The sequence below is a fragment of the Leucoraja erinacea genome, chromosome 40, assembly GCF_028641065.1.
Source record: "Leucoraja erinacea ecotype New England chromosome 40, Leri_hhj_1, whole genome shotgun sequence".
Lineage (NCBI taxonomy): Eukaryota > Metazoa > Chordata > Chondrichthyes > Rajiformes > Rajidae > Leucoraja > Leucoraja erinaceus.
This window is the reverse complement of record NC_073416.1, coordinates 5,630,015-5,648,957: the sequence shown is the minus strand read 5'-3', so window position 1 is coordinate 5,648,957 and position 18,943 is coordinate 5,630,015. Positions and strand designations below refer to the sequence as shown.

Genomic DNA, 18,943 nt, shown 5'->3' with positions numbered 1-18,943 from the left:
TTCCAGTTGGTTCTCAGCAGGCATTTACTACTGGACCAGAGTGGTCTGCTACCATGGCAAATCCACTGGTTGCCATGACAGTTTTTGAATTGGATATTTTAATACATAAAGTAGAAAGTCTTTGTTTTTTATTCAGACTAATTTTGCATTCGTAGAACTGAAAGGCCAAGGATTATGGGAATTGTACTATGGGGATGGTTTGTTGATTCTGTCAGTTTGGCTTATGACTCGAGCTCAATGATAAATTACATGGATGCATTTCATCCACGGGATTGAATCTGTTAGAATCTTTTTTTTTCCCCTTTTAAACTGAATGCATTTGTGCATTTAATCCCTGAAGTTAAATTGGATAAATTCTCTCCTGGACAATTATAAAGCAATGTGAATTCTATGAAGCAGCATTTTTCTGTTTTTGTTTCAAATTTAGCTGTTACAATTGTAATCCCCTGTTATTTCATTGACCTTCGAGCTGCTTGTAAAGTCCAATTATGAATCTTCATCGAATTTTAAAGAAAAATAAATTTCAAATTGCAGGTAATGTTTTATCTTTAACCTGGGTTATTTTTAATTTATTTTGCTTGTTTTTTGTGTTGGTCGAAAGCAGTCGAGATTAAAGAAGTATTTTGTGTAAAATGTTATTGTGGTCCAGATACAGCACTAATTGTGGCACATGATTGCTCTCGAGATTGAACTTAATATAGTGAATGTTCGGCTTCTGTTCATAGGAGGTGAAAGAAATAGGAGAGTAGTGTGTGTGTCTGAGGCTCTGTTTTCTGACTACTGAGTGGTGTTATATGTTGCTGTAATGAAGGTTTAAGTCCAAACTGATCAATCTCCTGGTTGAAAGATGAACTTTGATAGGTGGCCACTCTGCTGGTGGAGGGAGCAGGGAAGTGGGTGGTGAAGTTCTCTGGGACAATTTAATCTGTAAAAATGTTCTTTTGGATATGTGGATTATTTCTGAAATGGTCTGTTTCTTGAGTAACACATATTCATAGCTGATTTGTTACTACCAAATCAAAGAATGGATTGTGTCGGACCGAACACTGAAGATAGACAGAAAATGCTGGAGTAACTCAGCGGGCCAGGCAGCATTCCTGGATGGAAGGAATGGGTGATGTTTTGGGTCGAGACCCTTCAGACTGATTACTGCACAGCTCAAACCTTAAAAGTAACCCCACCCCCCTCCCCCCACCACCCCAACCTCCTCCTACCTGCTCCCCCTGAAATCATTTTCAAATGTATTATACATCTCTTGAGCAGTATAGGTTTAAAGCACTAGCATTTTGTAAGCTCCTCTTACTGGGATCTTTAAGCCGACAATTTACCTTGATGATCATTTGAGGCGCCATACTGGGGTCATAATTTTATTCGCAATATGTATGCTTGATGCAGAGAAGAGATTTCCAAAGGTGGAAATGTTTCATTTCCCAGCATTGTTTTGTATTACTTTGTATGACCAGAACAAAATATACATTTTTAGCATAGTCGTGTTTATGTAAAATAAGCCATATCTGAAATGCTAAACTCTGTGCAAATATTCTTTTAGATTGTTTTATTGTGGGTGTGGGTAAATTACTGCTCCGTACCTATTCCCTCTTACCTGAAGACAGATAATCACTGATAAGCAGTTTAGAACACGAGGCAATGAGCAAGTAAACAGGCAAAGGCTCTAGTTTAAAAAAAAAAAAAAAAGTGCTGGAGGAACTCAGTGGGCCAGGCAGCTTCTGTGGACGGGATGCACAGCTGACGTTTGGGGTCGGCCCCCTTCTTCAGACTGATTGTAGTGTGGTGGGGAGGGTGGGTGGAGGGAGCTAAACCTGGAAGAGACAGGTGGGGGCGTGACAAAATCTGGCAAGTGAGAGGTGGATACAGGTGAGGGGGTAGATTGGCAGATGGGTGGAAATAGTGACAACAGCTGGAGATGAAAGAGGGACAAAAGGGTGTCAGATGTGGAAAGAAAAGGAGTGAAATGTTAATCTGGAGGTTTGGGTTGGTTGGAGTAGGGGAAAGAAGGGGTAAAAGGAAAATGTGGGACCCGGAGAAGGGAAATGCATGTACAAAGGAGGGGAAGGAGTAGGGTGAATGTGGGAGTGGGATAAATGTGTATGCATGGGGAGGGCGGGTGACGTGTAGTGGAGACAGTACTTGAAATTGGAGAATTTATTGTGCACACCATTGGATTGTACGCTACATAAGCAGGTCATACAGCTGGGTTGTAAGCTACCCAAGTGTTCCAGGCTTAGTTGTTTCTGGCAGTTGTAGAAAGTTCCATTTTTCTTTTCTCAGCAAGTGGTCTTCATTTCAATATGCTTCTGCTGTTGTAACTGCCCCATAGTGCTCTCTGGTGCTCTCAACTTGCTATTATCATATACCCAAGTCCAATTTTGTCCATTTCCGAAATTTGAATGGATCTGTGTGTATTTTGTTCTGTGTATAGCTTCATTCTAGGAAGAAGGATTTTAGGTCTGCTGTGGTATGATCCAAAGTCGCTAAAATGTTGCAATTACTCAATTCAATTAAAAGGCTGTGCAAATTCCGTCTCTTCATTCCTTCTGTGTGTGCCGCAACCCTTCCCACAGCTGCGCAGGCGCGGCTGATGGGCCCGGCAAGTGGGAGCGCACTGCGCAGGTGCGACTGCCACGTTGAAACTTGTCCCATTCACAGTATAAAGTTCATTAAAGTTGATAAAGTGATTTAAAATATAACAAAACTTGCTACTGCACACCGCAGGCGAATGGTGAGTAAGGCGCCCTAAAATTGTTGCGCTATCTATCGTGTACCGTTTTGGCTGCATTTCGGGAATATACATACATAAATACATATACGTATACATACATACACATAGATATATAGATATAGATATATAGATAGATGTTCACTGTGTGCTCGTAAGCTGAAGGACAACAGTACTGTAGAATTGGATTTTTTTTTCTTCCCACATTTTCTGTGAGCAGTCATCTCCCGTGTGAGATTTGGCATTGGGTCACCTGTAGTGCTGGGTCCTCTCTTGCTTCAAGCTTGCAGATATTTGACTCCACGAGGGCGCTGAAAGTTTGATTGCTGCACACGTGTTGCCACCTGGCTCACCTTGAACAACACCCGTACTTGGTGTGTGTCTAGCTAGCCCTGTCATCTTATGGCTCCATCTGACATTTCTGATGTTCATTTGCAGCCAACTCCATCAAGGTTGAGATGTGCAGCGATGAAGAGGCAGGGAAACTTCTGGCACAGGAGGATGGCGCTAGTGATAAAGATGAAGCAGTCATTGCGGATGAGTCTTTGACGGAGCCGCTAGGATTCTGTGAGGGGACGGGGCAGGGACCTCATTCTCCTGGAGGGATTCGCCTTCCAAATGGAAAACTGAAGTGTGATCTATGCGGAATGGTCTGCATCGGACCGAATGTTCTTATGGTACATAAGAGGAGCCACACTGGTAAGTATGTTTACACACATAAGGAAATGGAGTGACGTATCGTGGGGATTTAAAGTCTCTATCTGTGGTGGCAGTTGTTTGAACTCACTTGTTGATTTATTTTCCCATGAAGTTTGGGCATTTCTTTCTGCCCCTGGGAGCAGAATGTAGGCACTTATTGGAGCAAACAGATGGAAGTTGCTATGTTCAATCAGCTCTGGCAGCTGAACTTGTTGAGGACAATAGAATTCAGCTTGCACATATATACATTTCCTTTGTGAAAACTTCCTGCAAATGATCTTGCAGCATCTTTTTTTTGGTTCTTGCTATTTTGCTTTTTCTTTCTTGACCTTTAAGCGGACATCTGCAACGTAACTACGACATAAAATGTAACCAATTTGGGGCCGCTTTGGTTTCACAGCGCACGACTACAATGAGTTGCCATTAAATTCAGTGAGGGTTTGCGGCATGGGGAATGGAAATAATTACTGATACAGCAGGAGTAGTTCTTCTGTAGTTGTTGAGGCAGAAGGTTTTATCCTGTGCCAGACCTATGCAATATTAGACCTGTGGTTGTCAATTGCAAGGTTTTTTTTCCCCTCAATAAAATTATTTTCCCAGTATTGGTGTCCCTCAGCACGAGCACAAAATTTACTGGAAGAAATTTAGAATTGTTTATTACCACCATGCTGTGTTCACAGAAAGATGTCTAATGAAACGTGTTGACACGAGATTGTAAATGCTGGAATCTTGAGCAAAAAAACAAACTGCTGGAGGAACTCAGCAGGCCAGTCAGCATCCATGGAGGGAGATGCACAGGTGTCATTTTGAGTCAGCACTATATAAATACTTCCAGTGCATTTTTAATCTTGTGATCTGTGCGACAACTAGTTTGACAGAGTCTGAAGAAGGGTCCCGGCTTGAAACGTTGTCTGTCATTTTTTCCTCCACAAATGTGGCCTGACCCACTGAGTTCCTCCAACAGTTTTGTGTTTTGCTAATGAAATGTGTTTTCTGTTCAGTTTTGACCGATCTATGGTAAGAACGCTGAAATCGCTGTTCCTTGGCGGGTTCAAATTTTTTGTTCCAGGTTCCAGCACCTGTATTTTTATGTCTACATCTAATTGCAACTTGAAATGAGTGGAATTGAGCACCTCTTAGATTGGTTGACGTAAATATGTAGCCACTTTTGATGCTACTCATGTTAAAAGGCTCGGTTGGCGCTTTCGATATCTTTTGACTGTGTTCCTTGTAGATATTTAAATGCTGCTATTGTCAAGAGCATAAGGGCCAGGTTGTACCTGACAGTCTGACCAACTATTCAACTGGACATTAACATCACGTTGGTGTGTTTGGTTTATCTGGAAGTTATCTCCATTCACTGGTTTAGATGGCAGAATTCTTGCCTCTGAAGGTTCTCTATCTAGACCTCATCCAACACTTGAGTACAAAGTCTGGAATGCAGCACCAGACAGGTGCCACAATGTCAAATCTTTGGATAAGTCTTCCTGCATTACACTTCAGCATCACACTTGCACATTTTTAAGTGTTGCAGGTGGATGTTGAATCGAAGGGCACCAGTTAAAAGCCAGGAAATGTAACAAGCGTATCTAGCTGCAATGCAAATCATCAACTGCTTGCTCATTTGTATGTGATATCTTTACTGTGCAGAAAATGGCTGCTGTATTTAAACAAATGTCTGTGGTCCATAGAAATTAATTGGAGTGCCCTGAGATATGATCATGTCTTCTGCACACAAATTATTTCTTTAGTTTACTATTGCCACTTGGTCTATTTGACACGTTCTAAAATGTCTTTCACATTTCAAAGTATGTACCAGCTCTACATCACTTTGAATTCCAGAAAATGAAAAATCCTTTGCTTTCAAGCCTTGTCATCCTTCACTTCATTGAACGCAGACATTTTCTGTTGAAAAGCTGGTAATGTTTTCAACCTATTTTTCTGCTTCACTCTTTGACCCTTTTGCCTATATTTCTTCCTCAGGTGAACGCCCCTTCCATTGCAACCAGTGTGGTGCCTCATTCACACAGAAAGGAAACCTCCTGCGGCACATCAAATTACACTCTGGGGAGAAGCCTTTCAAATGCCCTTTCTGTAATTATGCCTGTCGGAGAAGGGATGCACTCAGTGGACACCTCAGAACACATGCAGGTTAGTGGGTGGAATCCTGTTCGGAGAGGGGCAACAAGTGAACTTCATGTTAAATTCTTTGTACAGCAGCTGTTTCAAAGATTAAAAGGGAAGTTAATACACTCCAAAAACAATGAAACATGACATATATACTTCTGTATTTAAATCCTCTTGTAATATTGGCCAGCGCACTATTTGCCTTCCTAATTACTTGTTGCATCTGCACGTTTACTTTCCTTGAATTGTAGGCAGTAATGTTTCCTAATCTGCCACCATTTTAAAAAATCTGCTCTTTTGTTTTATCTACCAAAGTTAAAGATCTTGTATTATGTTCTATCTGCTGCACTCTCATCCATTAGCATATGTTAGCTATATCCCCATGAAACCTCTTTACATTGTTATCTCTATGAGTGCCATGAGGTGATGTTTGAGGCTCCTGTAGATATGGACATTACCAGGGCAAGATGTATATTAATGTTTACATTTGAAGCTCGCACTTGCCAACCTGCTTTTGTCAATGCTCGAGCAACAATTGTCAACTGCAAACATTTGTTTGAAAGTGAGAGGGATAAAAATTGATTATCTAATCTTGCAGGGAGCATGATTAGACAATAGACAATAGATGCAGGAGTAGGCCATTTGGCCCTTCGAGCCAGCACCGCCATTCAATGTGATCATGGCTGATTCATCCCCAATCAGTACCCCGATTGAATAATAAGCAATTCTTACAGGATAGAAGATGAGGTGCATTGGTGTGTAATTATTGGTAAACTTAGAACTTGGTTTGAACATAAGACTACAGTAAAATAACTTCCATGCCCAATCCTTCACATAGAATAAATGGAATAGGTGTGGCAAGGGCACTTCACAGCTCGTTGATATACTTGTAAAGGAGCTTCATTAAATAACCAAACAAAAACCAGACTGAAGAATGTCAAGGATAAGAGCGGACATACCTGGAAAATTAATAATGATTCTTGTGCCACAAAGGACATGAACACATGGGCAATTAACTGAAGAAGGGTCTCGACCCGAAACGTCATCCATTCCTTCTCTCCAGAGATGCTGTCTGTCCTGCTGAGTTACTCCAGCATTTTGTGTCTATCTTTGATTTAAACCAGCATCTATAGAATAGAATAGAATCTTTATTTGCCACGCAACCAGGGTTGGTGGTATATGGGTTCGGTACATGATGGTACACTGCTTTAGTTACATACCACTAATAACACAGATCACCGTAATAAAGTGCATCCATACCACATCACAAATCTCACCAACAATACATAGTGCAAAAGAACAAACAAAGACCATAGACAAGACACTGTATACATCAAAAGTCATATTATTGTCTGATTATTGGACAGAATTGAGAGTTCTTATAGCTGAGGGGAAGAAACTGTTTTTAAAGCGGGTGGTTTTAGTAGCAAGTGACCTGAGGCGCCTCCCTGAAGGGAGAGACTGAAAAAGGTGATTTGCTGGCTGGGAGTGGTCCGAGATGATCTTTTTTGCCCGTTTTGAGGTACGTTGGAGATAAATGGAATGGATTGAGGGGAGGGGGGAGTTGATGATCCTGGAGGCCTTGGAGACAATGCGTTGTATTCTGTATAGTGAGTGACTATCGGTGTTACCGTACCAGACTGTGATTGAGGAGGTGATGATGCTTTCAATGATTGATTGATAGAAACGGACCAGGAGGTGTTTATGGACTCTGAACTTTTTGAGCTGTCTGAGGAAATATAGGCGTTGTTGACCTTTCTTGATGACGTGGTCTGCATTGATGTGCCATTTTAGATTATTGGAGATATAGGTGCCTAGAAACTTAAATGAGTTTGTGGAGGTTATGGGGTGAGAGTTGACATGGACCGGGGGTTTGTGGTTTTGATTGCGTCTGGAATCTATGATGATTTCTAAGGTTTTTGAAGTATTAAGCTGGAGGTTGTTGTCTGCGCACCATTTGACTGCGCTATCGACTGTTAGATGGTATTGTGATTCTTTGTTGTCTGAGATAAGGCCAATTATTGTTGTGTCGTCTGCATATTTAAAAATTTTAACTGAGCTGCATTGGGATGTGAGGTTGTTGGTGTAAAGTGAGAAGAGCTGGGGTGACAGAACGCACCCTTGGGGGGCTCCTATGTTGAGAGTCAAAGGGCTGGAGAGTTTTTCACCCACCTTGACTCTTTGCTGTCTGTTTGTTAGAAAGTGTAGAATCCAATGGCACATGGCTGGGTGAATGCTCATGTCCAACATTTTATTGTAGAGTTTAATCGGGTGTATAGTATTAAAGGCCGAGCTAAAATCTATAAACAGGATGCGTGCATAGGTGTTCGGTGATTCCAGATGATGTAGGGAATAGTGAAGAGCTAAGTTGATAGCATCCTCAACAGACCGGTTGGCACTATATGCAAATTGGAAAGGGTCCATGATGGGGGCAGTGTGAGTTTTCAGATGGGTGAGGACTATGTGCTCAAAGGCCTTCATGGCGACTGATGTTAATGCCACAGGTCTATAATCGTTCAGGCAGCTCACCTTGGAGGACTTGGGCACAGGGATGATAATGGATGATTTAAAACACTGCGGGACTCTACATTGGCTGAGGGAGGTGTTAAAGATGGAGGTGAACACGGGGGCCAGCTGAGCTGCACAGTGGTTGAGAGCAGCGGGGCTGAGGTTGTCAGGCCCTGCCGCTTTTCTTTTATTAAGATTTTTGAAGGCCGCCCTAACCACCTCCTCAGCGATGGTGAATGGTGCTGAGTTTTTTCTTACTATAGTTTTTTCTTACATACAATTAACATTAGCAGCTACAATTAAGAGTGCAAATTGTAATGTGTTGGGTTGATGTCTGGGAGGTTTGCAAGTTTGCTGTTAACTCCCTGGGAGATATTTGTTGCCTATTTTTCTCTGGTTTCCCATTTCCACATGAATTACTGAAATTGAGTAGAATTTCTGAAGAATACATATTAACTGGTCTGTTGAAAGAAAGCTAGGTAGTAAAGTAGCTTTGCGTCCCAATTTTTTGCATCAACTGCCAACACTCAATTTTAGATCTACATATTTTTTTAAGGGAGGAAATTAAATTAAGAATATTTTCTCGTTGGAATCTTTTTACAAGGTTCAATCACGTAAATATGCCCTTGGATAGCAGCTCAACTGATTTGTGCCAGTTGGTTGTGATATGCAGTTCTGAAATGGAGATATCTGTGGTCTTTTCTTTCTTGCCACTTTTTTTTCTGTAAAGACAGACTGACAAGAAAAAAATCCCCTAAATTTAAAATCCCCTAAATTATTGTGTTTTACCTTATACAGCCATGCTAGGTGGTAGTTCACAAGATAAAATCAGCTGGGTTACAAATACATGATTTACTTTAGGAAAAAAAAGGTAAGCCAAAGTGCTCTTTAACCTTTAATGCAAGTGCTGCCACTGTCTTAAATACCGTTTATGCATTGGGGTGGGCGGTGATGATAAACGGCCGATTTGCTGGGTGATGGAAACCTGGATATTTTATTGTGGCTGAGCCCACACCCAGTGAGATGTTTTCTTTGAATTAAATGCTCCGGAGCCTCTTCTACCTCTAGAATGGGGAAAATTGCCGGCTTAACATTAAAACCGAATTTGGGGAGATTACATGGTGCCTTTCATAGCTGATGAAACTAACATCCTAAAGCACTTCATAGTTAGTTCACTACCTGCAGTAGATGATCATTTAACGCTTGTGCAAATGATCTGTGAATCCTGCAAGCCATTGTTTAGAATACTTCAATATGTGTTTTAGTTAATTAAATTAGTTGGCATACAATTACTCAATGCAGTTTGTTCCTTTTGCGGGTTTGTATTGCTGATCAACCGAGCTTCTATAGCAAATCTGCATGAATTTGTCTAACGCCATCTTGTGATTGGCAAAAGTGAATGCAATACATTTGTGATTATTTGGAATTTATTGAAGGAAAGGTGTTTATTCATGTAATTCGTTTGACCCGCCAGCTTGTATTGGAATTGTCTTTTCCCAGTGAAATTAATTGGAGAACAAGACTTATTTATGCCTGTGGTCTTCAAAGCTGTTTTGTCATATGTTAGCTCCCACACTTATTCATCCCATCATCCAATGCCATTTTTTGCAACTTCCAGCATAGTGGCAATACCAAAAACGTTTTCTCCCCCCTCTGAATTTGAGGGGACCAGCTGGCCAACTTTTCAATCGCTCCCAATATTCACTGCATTTCCTGCAGCATCTTCTGTGCAATTGCAGGAGGTCATTTTTCAAAAAACAATTCCAACTAACCAATCTTATTAACCACTACTATGGCCTAATGGTGTATTTAAAATGTTCATTAAGTTTAAACTTAATGCGCAAACCAGATAAAATACAGTGCAATTGAATGCACGATATTAAATGTTACCAGCGAGACAGAGGATTGAGTTGAAGTATTCTCAGCACTACCTTCCATTGTTCGGTATTCTAAACGATTATTTTGGGATAAAAAGCAAAGAACTTCATTCTCAATTGAGTGTGCTGTTGTCACACTGTTGTTCATCACTTTATGATAACATTGCCTTCACTGGTGAAAGTTTACTGTAAATATATGGTACTTTCTGCCATTTGTGCACTTTATCATGCGTCACCTACTTGTCTGTAAGCCAGTGAGTGTCATATCAGTGTCACATGAGGTTCAAAGATCACATTTTTCAGAAGATGCTGAAAATTCAGACAGCCTGTTCACCGTGAAGCATATTTCTTTGCATGCAACCACAAGATTGTACGCTATTTTGCTCGGTGTTATGATTCTTTCTATCTTCGCAAATTCTTTACAACTAATCCTATTCTATCTTCTATCTGGGGTTTTTAATCAGCATTGTCATTTTGTCGCTTTTGTAAATTATGGTTTAACGTTAAAAATTTGAATTTATAATTTATTCCCATTTTTTAAAATAAATCTTCGGTTTCGTCTTCTAGTTTGTTTTTTTCCCCTTATTTTCCCGTGAATGCTGATTCACGCTGGTGTACATGTATGTGACTTCACATCCTCTTTCTGGTCTAAGTGATTGTGTCTACGTGTTAGATTATTCACTAGGTTTTAGCAAAGTAATTGAGTGCAGTAGCATGACAGCTGAGCCTGATTCTGCTCTCAGCAGACGTCAACATGCAATTTATTAGCCTTGTGTGAATTACTAAATAGAAATCAGTGCCCCTGTTGTATTTCCTCCTCTTTCCCTAGAGACAGGCCATTTGGGCTCCCACTGCCATAATAACAATCTTTAACAAATCTGTGAGATCGCATTTCCTCAGGAATTTGGTATAGAGGGGTTTGAGCTTTATTAAACGATAGTTGTATTCAAGTAGCAAATCAGTTTATAATCTGTATAATTGCAAAAAAAATTTGAAGATTACAGCTGGTTTCTTCAGTGTTATTCTATCCTAATTTAAATTTCTGCATTACAAGAGTTTTATTTTTCCTCTCTCTAATTGTTGTTGGTCAAGTCTTTTTTCAGTGAAAGCCTTTAAGGATGAATTTGTACCACATGCATCTTTTAAATAGTTTGTGCAGATCTTTGGAATGTTCTAGCTCAGAGCTTTGAATGCCAAGTCAATTAATGTATATTCCAAGGTTTAGAGAGATTTTGGATTGCAGGGCAATCCAGCCTTATTGGAATTTGGCAATCAAGTAGAGTTGATCGTATTGAGTGGCAGAGCAGGTTTGAGGGAGTGTATGACATGCTCTTTTTTGGATAAATGCAATAACCCTGCATGTCCCCTTTGTGCAACAAATTATCAATGTGTTGTTCCTATTGCACGTTACAGTGTAAATTAGTTGAGCTTTTCTTTAAAGAGACGTTAAACCATGTCACAGGTACACAAAAAAACGCTGGAGAAACTCAGCGGGTGCAGCAGCATCTATGGAGCGAAGGAAATAGGCAACGTTTTTTTTTGTGTACCTTCGATTTTCCTGCATCTGCAGTTCCTTCTTAAACACTTAAACCGTTTCACATTGGGTATAGGAAGTGCTTGGCTCACACAAAGCCCCTTTCCGGAGCAGAGGCATAGGATGAGGTTTTGGCCAACTACTACATAACATGTACTGGACAAGGATGCCTATGAAAAATCCAGTTATTTGGCATCAGGAGATTAGTTGGGAAAGTGGCCTGTAATTAGTTTATAATAGTAAATCAGTTTATGATCCTCACCAGACAGGACCATAAACTGGGCAGAATAATTTCCAGTGCCTGCTCTAAAGCTATTAATACATCCCACTTTGTTGACATTTATTTCAGTAAGGCAATGCTCTGACCTGGTCTGAACTGGCTGACTCCTGTCATTTGAACTGCTCATCCTTCTGTCCTTGAGAGTTGGAGTCAAATGCAAATTCCAATGGCATGGGTCAGTCTCTAATGCAATCCTCTATTGATACTGAAATTTCCGATAAATTATCTTGCTCTCGTGTGTATCGTTCACAAGCTATTTAAAAACATGATTCTTATCAGGATTTCCAGTCATCTCCAAAGTATTTTCATCTACTAGGGACTGTCCTGTGGCATTTTTTGCAATGCATTGTGTGATGGTAAATAACATGCCAAAGATGGGTGGTATGTGAAAAATGTGTCCTGTTTTATTAGAATTTTTGGAGTAAAATTAGACTATGTGGTTATTTGCGTGGAAGCCAAATCAGTCACGTTGATTACAATTGGAAGTTCATTTCCCAATCATTTTCTTTGAGCGATCAAAATATTGAGGCATTAGAATATTCAAGATATTTAAGATAGTTAAGGCAGGTGATGCTGGCCACTGGAAGGAATTGTATGTGGTAGATGTGGCATTGTTGATTGGTAGTTGAGAGTTTATTGAAGAGTGGTTGGTGGGTTGTGGGAGCATTTCTGATGATGTTGTTAAACCAGGAAAGGAATTGTAGCACATGGAGGCACACTGGATGAAGTTGTGGGTGTCTGAAGATATGGAATAGGGGAGACTGGGTTTGTTCAAAGTGCCAAAGATGAGTTGAGATATGGCAGTTCTAGGACTAACCATTGTGATGAAGGTAAAGGGCTGTTGGATGTAGATGCTTGTTTGGGGCAGAGGGGGAAATGGACGTTTGTTCCTGGGATGTGGAGGCTCTGAGATGGCAGTGCCAGGGGGGTGATTGGGACCATTGGTGGCACATAATTGACAAAAGTGTAGGAATGGGTGGTTTCTTAGGTCAGCAAAGATTAGACAAGAATACATTGTTACACGTGGATGGAAGAGATGGGAGAAGGTGACCTTTCTTGGAACCGTTCTGGAAAGACAAAGGTAGAGAGATGTGGCCTTATGAGATAAGGGGAAAAAGGATTTAAATTTCTTGATAAGTGACGGATGGGAACCCTGAGAATATTTCCTGAACATGTTGAACACATTGGTGGTGGGAAGGTTGTGTTTCTAACTGCACTAAATTCACCTTATGACATCGGTTGGAAGCTGCATACCAAATCTCATTGCGCTTATGTGCAATGACAATAAAATATAATATTATTATTATTATTATTAGCTGAATTTACTGTATATTTCCTTTATTGCACAAGTAGAATATTTGCTCTATTTCACAAATTGCACAAGGGTGGTTGAGTGGTAGAGTTGCTGCCTTACAGCGCTTGTAGTGCCGGGGAGCCGGGTTCCATCCCGACTACGGGTGCTGTCTCTATAGAGTTTGCATGTTCTCCCCGTGACCGCATGGGTTCTCTCCGAGATCTTCGGTTTTCCCCCACACTCCAAAGATGTACAGGTTTGTAGGTTAATTGGCTTGGTGCATGTGTACAATTGTCCCTAGTATGTGTACGCTAGTGTTAGTGTGTGGGAGTCAGTGCGGACTCACTGGGCTGATGGGCCTGTTTCCAAGCTGCATCTCTAAACTAAAACTAAACTAAGTAAAACTAGTGGGGTATTTTTTCTCCTGTTCAAATTAGCTTAATTGATTTGGAGTACAAATACAAATTGAAGCCTAACAAGGAAAATGAAGAATAAACTTTAAATTGAGAACAGAATGTTTATGTTGTGAACATGATTTTCAAAACGGACAAGATGGTGTGTATTTGTGAATTACCTAAAAAATTCAGATATTATTCAGCTTTGTCTTTGCTTTAATTGCTTAAAAATTGATAAAAAGCATTTCCCTAAAATGGTGGCACTTGATACATTAGTATTACTTATTGAATTGGAACCTTTGAGTAGTTTCTGTAAAATCATAGATGCACAAGATGACAAAATTAGAGATAAAGTGTCTATTAAATTAGAGATGAACGACTATGCACATTAATGTACCTCCAAAGTAATCCCACCCTCAAAGTGTTCAAAAGAAAAAGTTGGTTGAGGTTAAATCTTAAGGATGAATGTCTATGTGGTCGTTTAAATCTGGATCTAATTCTGCAGAAACGGACCTGAAATATTATCAGAATATCTAAGCATCAGGAACTGATACTGCACGACAGAAATATCAATCCGTGTACATGGCACTCTTTGCACGGGTGTCTGAGGTTATGGGGAGAAAGCAGGAGAATGGGGCTCGGAGGGAAAGATAGATCAGCCATGATGGAGTAGACTTGATGGGCCAAATGGCCTAATTCAACTCCTATCACTTATGTTCTATAAGATTGAAATCTAACCACGAGAATTTGGGATGCACCCGAGCAAATGAGCTCAGATATGCCTGACAATAACATTTGTTCAAAAAATGAATTTTTACAGCACTATTACACTGCTTCTCTCTGAGAAAGAACTGCAGATGCTGGAAAAATCGAAGGTAGACAAAATATTTCGGGTCTGAAGAAGGGTCTCGACCCGAAACATCACCTATTCCTTTGCTCCATAGATGCTGCCTCACCCGCTGTGTTTCTCCAGCATTTTTGTCTACCTTCTGTTTCTCTCTAATATCGTTGTCTTTTATTCTGCAGCTTTCCTTAAATATGTAACTCCCTGATTCTCAATTGACAAATAACTATTATGGAAGTTACAAAAATGTGATTGAATCTGAACAACAAAATCCATTTCCAGTCATTGTATTAATTCACATTAGTGTCCTATTACAGTGAGAGCATTGAATTATATTGGATTTTTGTTCTTTTGTGTTCTTTTGAAGATGTATCACATTTTAGCATACAGGTAGTTATAATGTGTTAGCCACGTTCCTAGGAATCCGTGTGTTATAGAAAAGCGCATGATTAAAAACAAGTGTAATTTGGGGTTGAATGCTAGAGTTTCAGACTCACGATAACCAATTTATTTTACTTTGCAGAATTTTCAGAAATAAAGGTCTTTTTAATAGCTTTAAGTTTATTTTTGTTACTGCAAGCTAAAAATACTAAAGTATTTATGATACATTGTTTAATAGAGTAAAGTTGCACCAGTGTCAGTAGATGCAGTTGCTTGTCAATTTCAATGACTGCCTGTGGTATAACTGACTGTGTTTTCAAGAGAATAGGATGTCACTTCCCAAATTCATCTTTAGTCTTTTTCACAGTCACAATGTAAAACTTCTGAGCTTGGCTTTCTCCCCTTACCATAAGCTCTGTAGAGGCCCTAATGACACTCTCAGATTACACCAAGGACATTCCTTCCTTAAACTCTTGTAAAAAAAACCTCTGATATCCTACCCTGGTAACATATATTCTATCTCTCTTTTGCTGATCATCAGTCCCTTGACATGTTGAATCATCATTTGCCTCACAATTCTATTTCCTTTTATTCTGTGGCTGTCTATTCTCATTTATTTCTCATTCTCGATGGGTCGAACAGCCTAATTCTACTCCTATGACAAACTTATGAATTTTATTGTCACCCCTCTTGACCAGAGACTTGCATATTTTGGATTGATTAATAAATGTTCTCGTTGATTAGAGCTTGTGTTAATCTACAGAGATGCTGCTTTTTTTTTAGAACATGCTTATTACGGGGGGAAAGTATGTGCATGGTAATGAAGGCTTTCAGCCTGGAATGTCCAGCATTTTCTGTTTTAATTTCATACGTAATGTCCAATTCAAGGTGGCATCTTAATGAAATCTGACCTTGCGTGATTAATGCTCATCTGATCATTTTCTCTCTTTCTAGTCTCTTCTCCCACTGTCGGCAAACCTTATAAATGTAACTACTGTGGGCGGAGTTACAAGCAGCAGAGTTCACTGGAAGAGCACAAGGAACGTTGCCACAACTACCTGCAGAGTCTGAATGCTGAGCCCCCACAGCCATCTTCTCAGCAAGGTCTGTAACCAGCAATATCACAGTGTCACAAAGGACTGTACATAGTAATGTCGGTAATAGAGGGATAGTGAGCCATTTACTAACCGTTGCTGAACCAACAGCATAATTTTGCTTTTAGCTTAGATACCTTGTCAACAAGAGCTACTTCTTTAGATACATTGCAGTGTATTAATGTTTGAAAATGTGCATTTTATCACTCGGGATTAATTCGCAAATCACAGGAGCTTGTTCTGTCTCAATTTGGTTTGATACAATGGAGTTGCAAATGTGTCGGTGTTTAATGGCATTATTAAGAACACCTCTTGGGTGACAAACTTTAACCCCTTACTGTACAAACTGTATAAAAACCCAATGTCTCCCTGATAGTGCAGTGACAAAACCATATCCAATCATTATGCTACATGAAGGGTAGAGTACATCACCAAAGGAGTGAATTGTGGTTGGTGTCTGATAAATAAGCAGGTCGCTGAGCCATGACATCATTTTAGATTCAATAACTCTAATATGTTAATACAAGGTTGTTACAATATGGACAGACTATCTCAGTATAATTTAATTTGAGGTTATACTGAAAAGGCAGTGTAAATATATAAATCTGCATTAAGTAGGGAACCTAAATTCCTGGCATGGTCCCAGGAGCTGTGCTTGATCCCCAAGTATATTTCATTACATACAGTAATGCATGTTTAGTGCACAACTCGCTATTTTTATTAACTTTTTTGTTATCAGTTTTGGTGAAAATAGGAACATGTCTGGCTTTCAAAACACTTATTATTCTACTGTGTTCAGGCTTCAGATTCTAATGAAATCTGTAAAGAGGTCCTCCCCTTGGGGAACCTGTTGAGCAATTCACTTACTGACCTGAGCCTTAGAGAGCCATTCTGTCACAGTCCTGAATGACTTTAAGAATTACAGTGGCATTAAGACAGCATAATCTATCCCACCGTTGATTTTAATGAGACTCTAATGAGTTCTACAACTTTGAGCTCACATACCCACCGTAGATCATAACTGATCGCAGTCAGTATTGGACATCAGCTTAAAGCGAAGTTATCCAGTATAGCTGTCTTCATTTGCATTCTGCACCAGTTTTTTTTCATGGGTTATACATTTAAATTATTGGCATACCCACTTCTGATCAAGGCGCTATCCGAAACAAAGTGTCTCTGAAATTCGTTGACTTTCAGTATGTTTTTTTTAGCCCTAAATATTGGATTTTCACACCTATAACCTGTGGCCAATTGGTCAAACGACCTTTGCACTACTTTCTGGATCCTGCTAAACAATCAGTTCCTCAAAAATCCTGCTTGCTTGCATTAAGTGACAGAACCCTTCTGGTTTTGAGGTTGATCCCTGTGAATGCATTAATCCTTCAATCAATCATCTCTTGGGTATTGCTCAATTACCCGTAACTGTATACAGAATCCTTTCGTTTTTCTCACCCTCTTAGCTTCTTTATGGAGTACCTAGCAACTGCCTCTGTGTAAAGCAAACCTGTAGTATATTCTTATTTAATCAACTGGTTAATCCAGACAGCCCAGAAAGTAATTGATATCTTTCAGTTGCTGATAATTTATTGATTAGCACCAGCAGGATTCTTGTGAAGACTCATCTGCTTCATTCATGTCCTTCAAAGGAGGAAATCCTGTCTATATGTCTCAAACTGTTTAATTGACTCGATTCTCCTGGAGATGGCAAATAAATATTGGGTTATTCAGGTCATCCATTTATTTAAAACAAAAGTGGGTTTACAGGAATGTTCCTTGCTTAAGTCTGTCAAAATATTTGAGATGCAGTCCATTGTGTTTCTCAAGAAAAACAATTATAAGCTCATGGACTGCAATTGAAACATTTTTCAAACTGATTGCTTTAAAACTGCTTTGTTGTAAACCATGTTGGGCTTTTCTTCATCAGTTTTTCTTGGCATATTGCACTCTTGCACATTTACCAGACATTACACAGTGAAATTTGGGCAGCCTTCAGGTTTTTCTTGTGTGTTTTGGCAGTAGAGTGTATAGCTTTGCAGTGAGGGCCTTTCTTTGCAAGTGCTGTGCTGATGTGATTCCTTCATTGTGTGAGGGCTGCTTGAATGTTGAAGAAGTTGTGACCTGGTAAAGTCGTCCTCATTCTTCGTACATCGCCATCCCCTCTTACCCGTTGTATTTTGTTAGGTGGTTGGGGATATGTTAATGGAATCATTTCTAAATTTTTGTAGATCAAAAAAAGCTGATTTCTTTTTTACCGAGGTCCTGGACCTTTTAAAGAGTGCAGGAGCAGGACGTCACAAGGGCCATGTTCTCAATGATGCCCTAATCAAAGAGAATGTGATTTCTAGGACAAATCCAGAATGGGCAAGCCCCTATGGCTTGTGAGGGTTGCTATCATGTGAAGAATCAAGGAGACTGTACAATGTCGGCCATTTTTCTTTGCCTGTGACTCCCACATTTCAGCAATGTTGAAGGAGTCTCTGACTGGAGGGGACACGGGAACAGAAAAATTACTGTTGCCTTAACAATTTCCACATTGAAGTCTTGTGAGGACATTTAGTTGCCCATTCACCACCTTAACCAGGGAATAGGATATGGCCACTGTAAGGAAGAGTAGAGGGAACAGATGACCATATGACACTGTATAAGTAATTGATTTGATGAATTGTAAAAAGTTGTTCTGTTTGGTGAAAACACATGTAAGCTAATAAATTATTGTCTACAGTATGATCTGGAGGAGTGGTAGCATAGTAATAATAAATTTGACAAGTAAGATGGAGACTATACATTCAAATTCCAGTGTGACATTTTAGTGAATATCCAATAAATTTAGATTACACCAAAAATGTAATTGCCATTTGCAGTAAACCTGTGCTATGGATGTAATATCTCAGCATTAACAAACATAGTTGTAAACTGTTACTAATATTTTGAATATTTGCACTGGTGTTTAGGAATCTGCTAAACAGAATATTAGTGAGCAGTTGAGTTTTACTAAGATTCCTGTGGCTGTCACTATGATGGTTTTAACTGAAAGTTTTCTGCAGTTTTTAACCACTGACTAATGAAGATATCAGAATATTGATAATTTACAGTTTTATCCACAGAAATTAAGTTTCGAAATTGTTGTATATTCATAAATTGGTTTCTCTGTACTCCTTGGAAATTGAGTAGTT

At 39.6% G+C, this 18,943-nt stretch overlaps 1 protein-coding gene across 10 annotated transcripts in view; it reads left to right on the top strand.

Annotated features, from left to right (window-relative positions):
- Positions 1-18,943, top strand: part of ikzf4 (IKAROS family zinc finger 4) — a 90,574-nt gene that overhangs the window by 62,150 nt on the left and 9,481 nt on the right. For 9 of the 10 annotated variants that reach the window (XM_055664340.1, XM_055664342.1, XM_055664339.1 and 6 more), the window contains 3 exons: positions 3,176-3,436; positions 5,420-5,587; positions 15,631-15,780. In XM_055664340.1, the coding sequence (XP_055520315.1) occupies positions 3,176-3,436; positions 5,420-5,587; positions 15,631-15,780 (579 nt within the window). The remainder of the gene's footprint in view (positions 1-3,175; positions 3,437-5,419; positions 5,588-15,630; positions 15,781-18,943) is intronic. The other variant, XM_055664343.1, reaches the window with a different exon arrangement.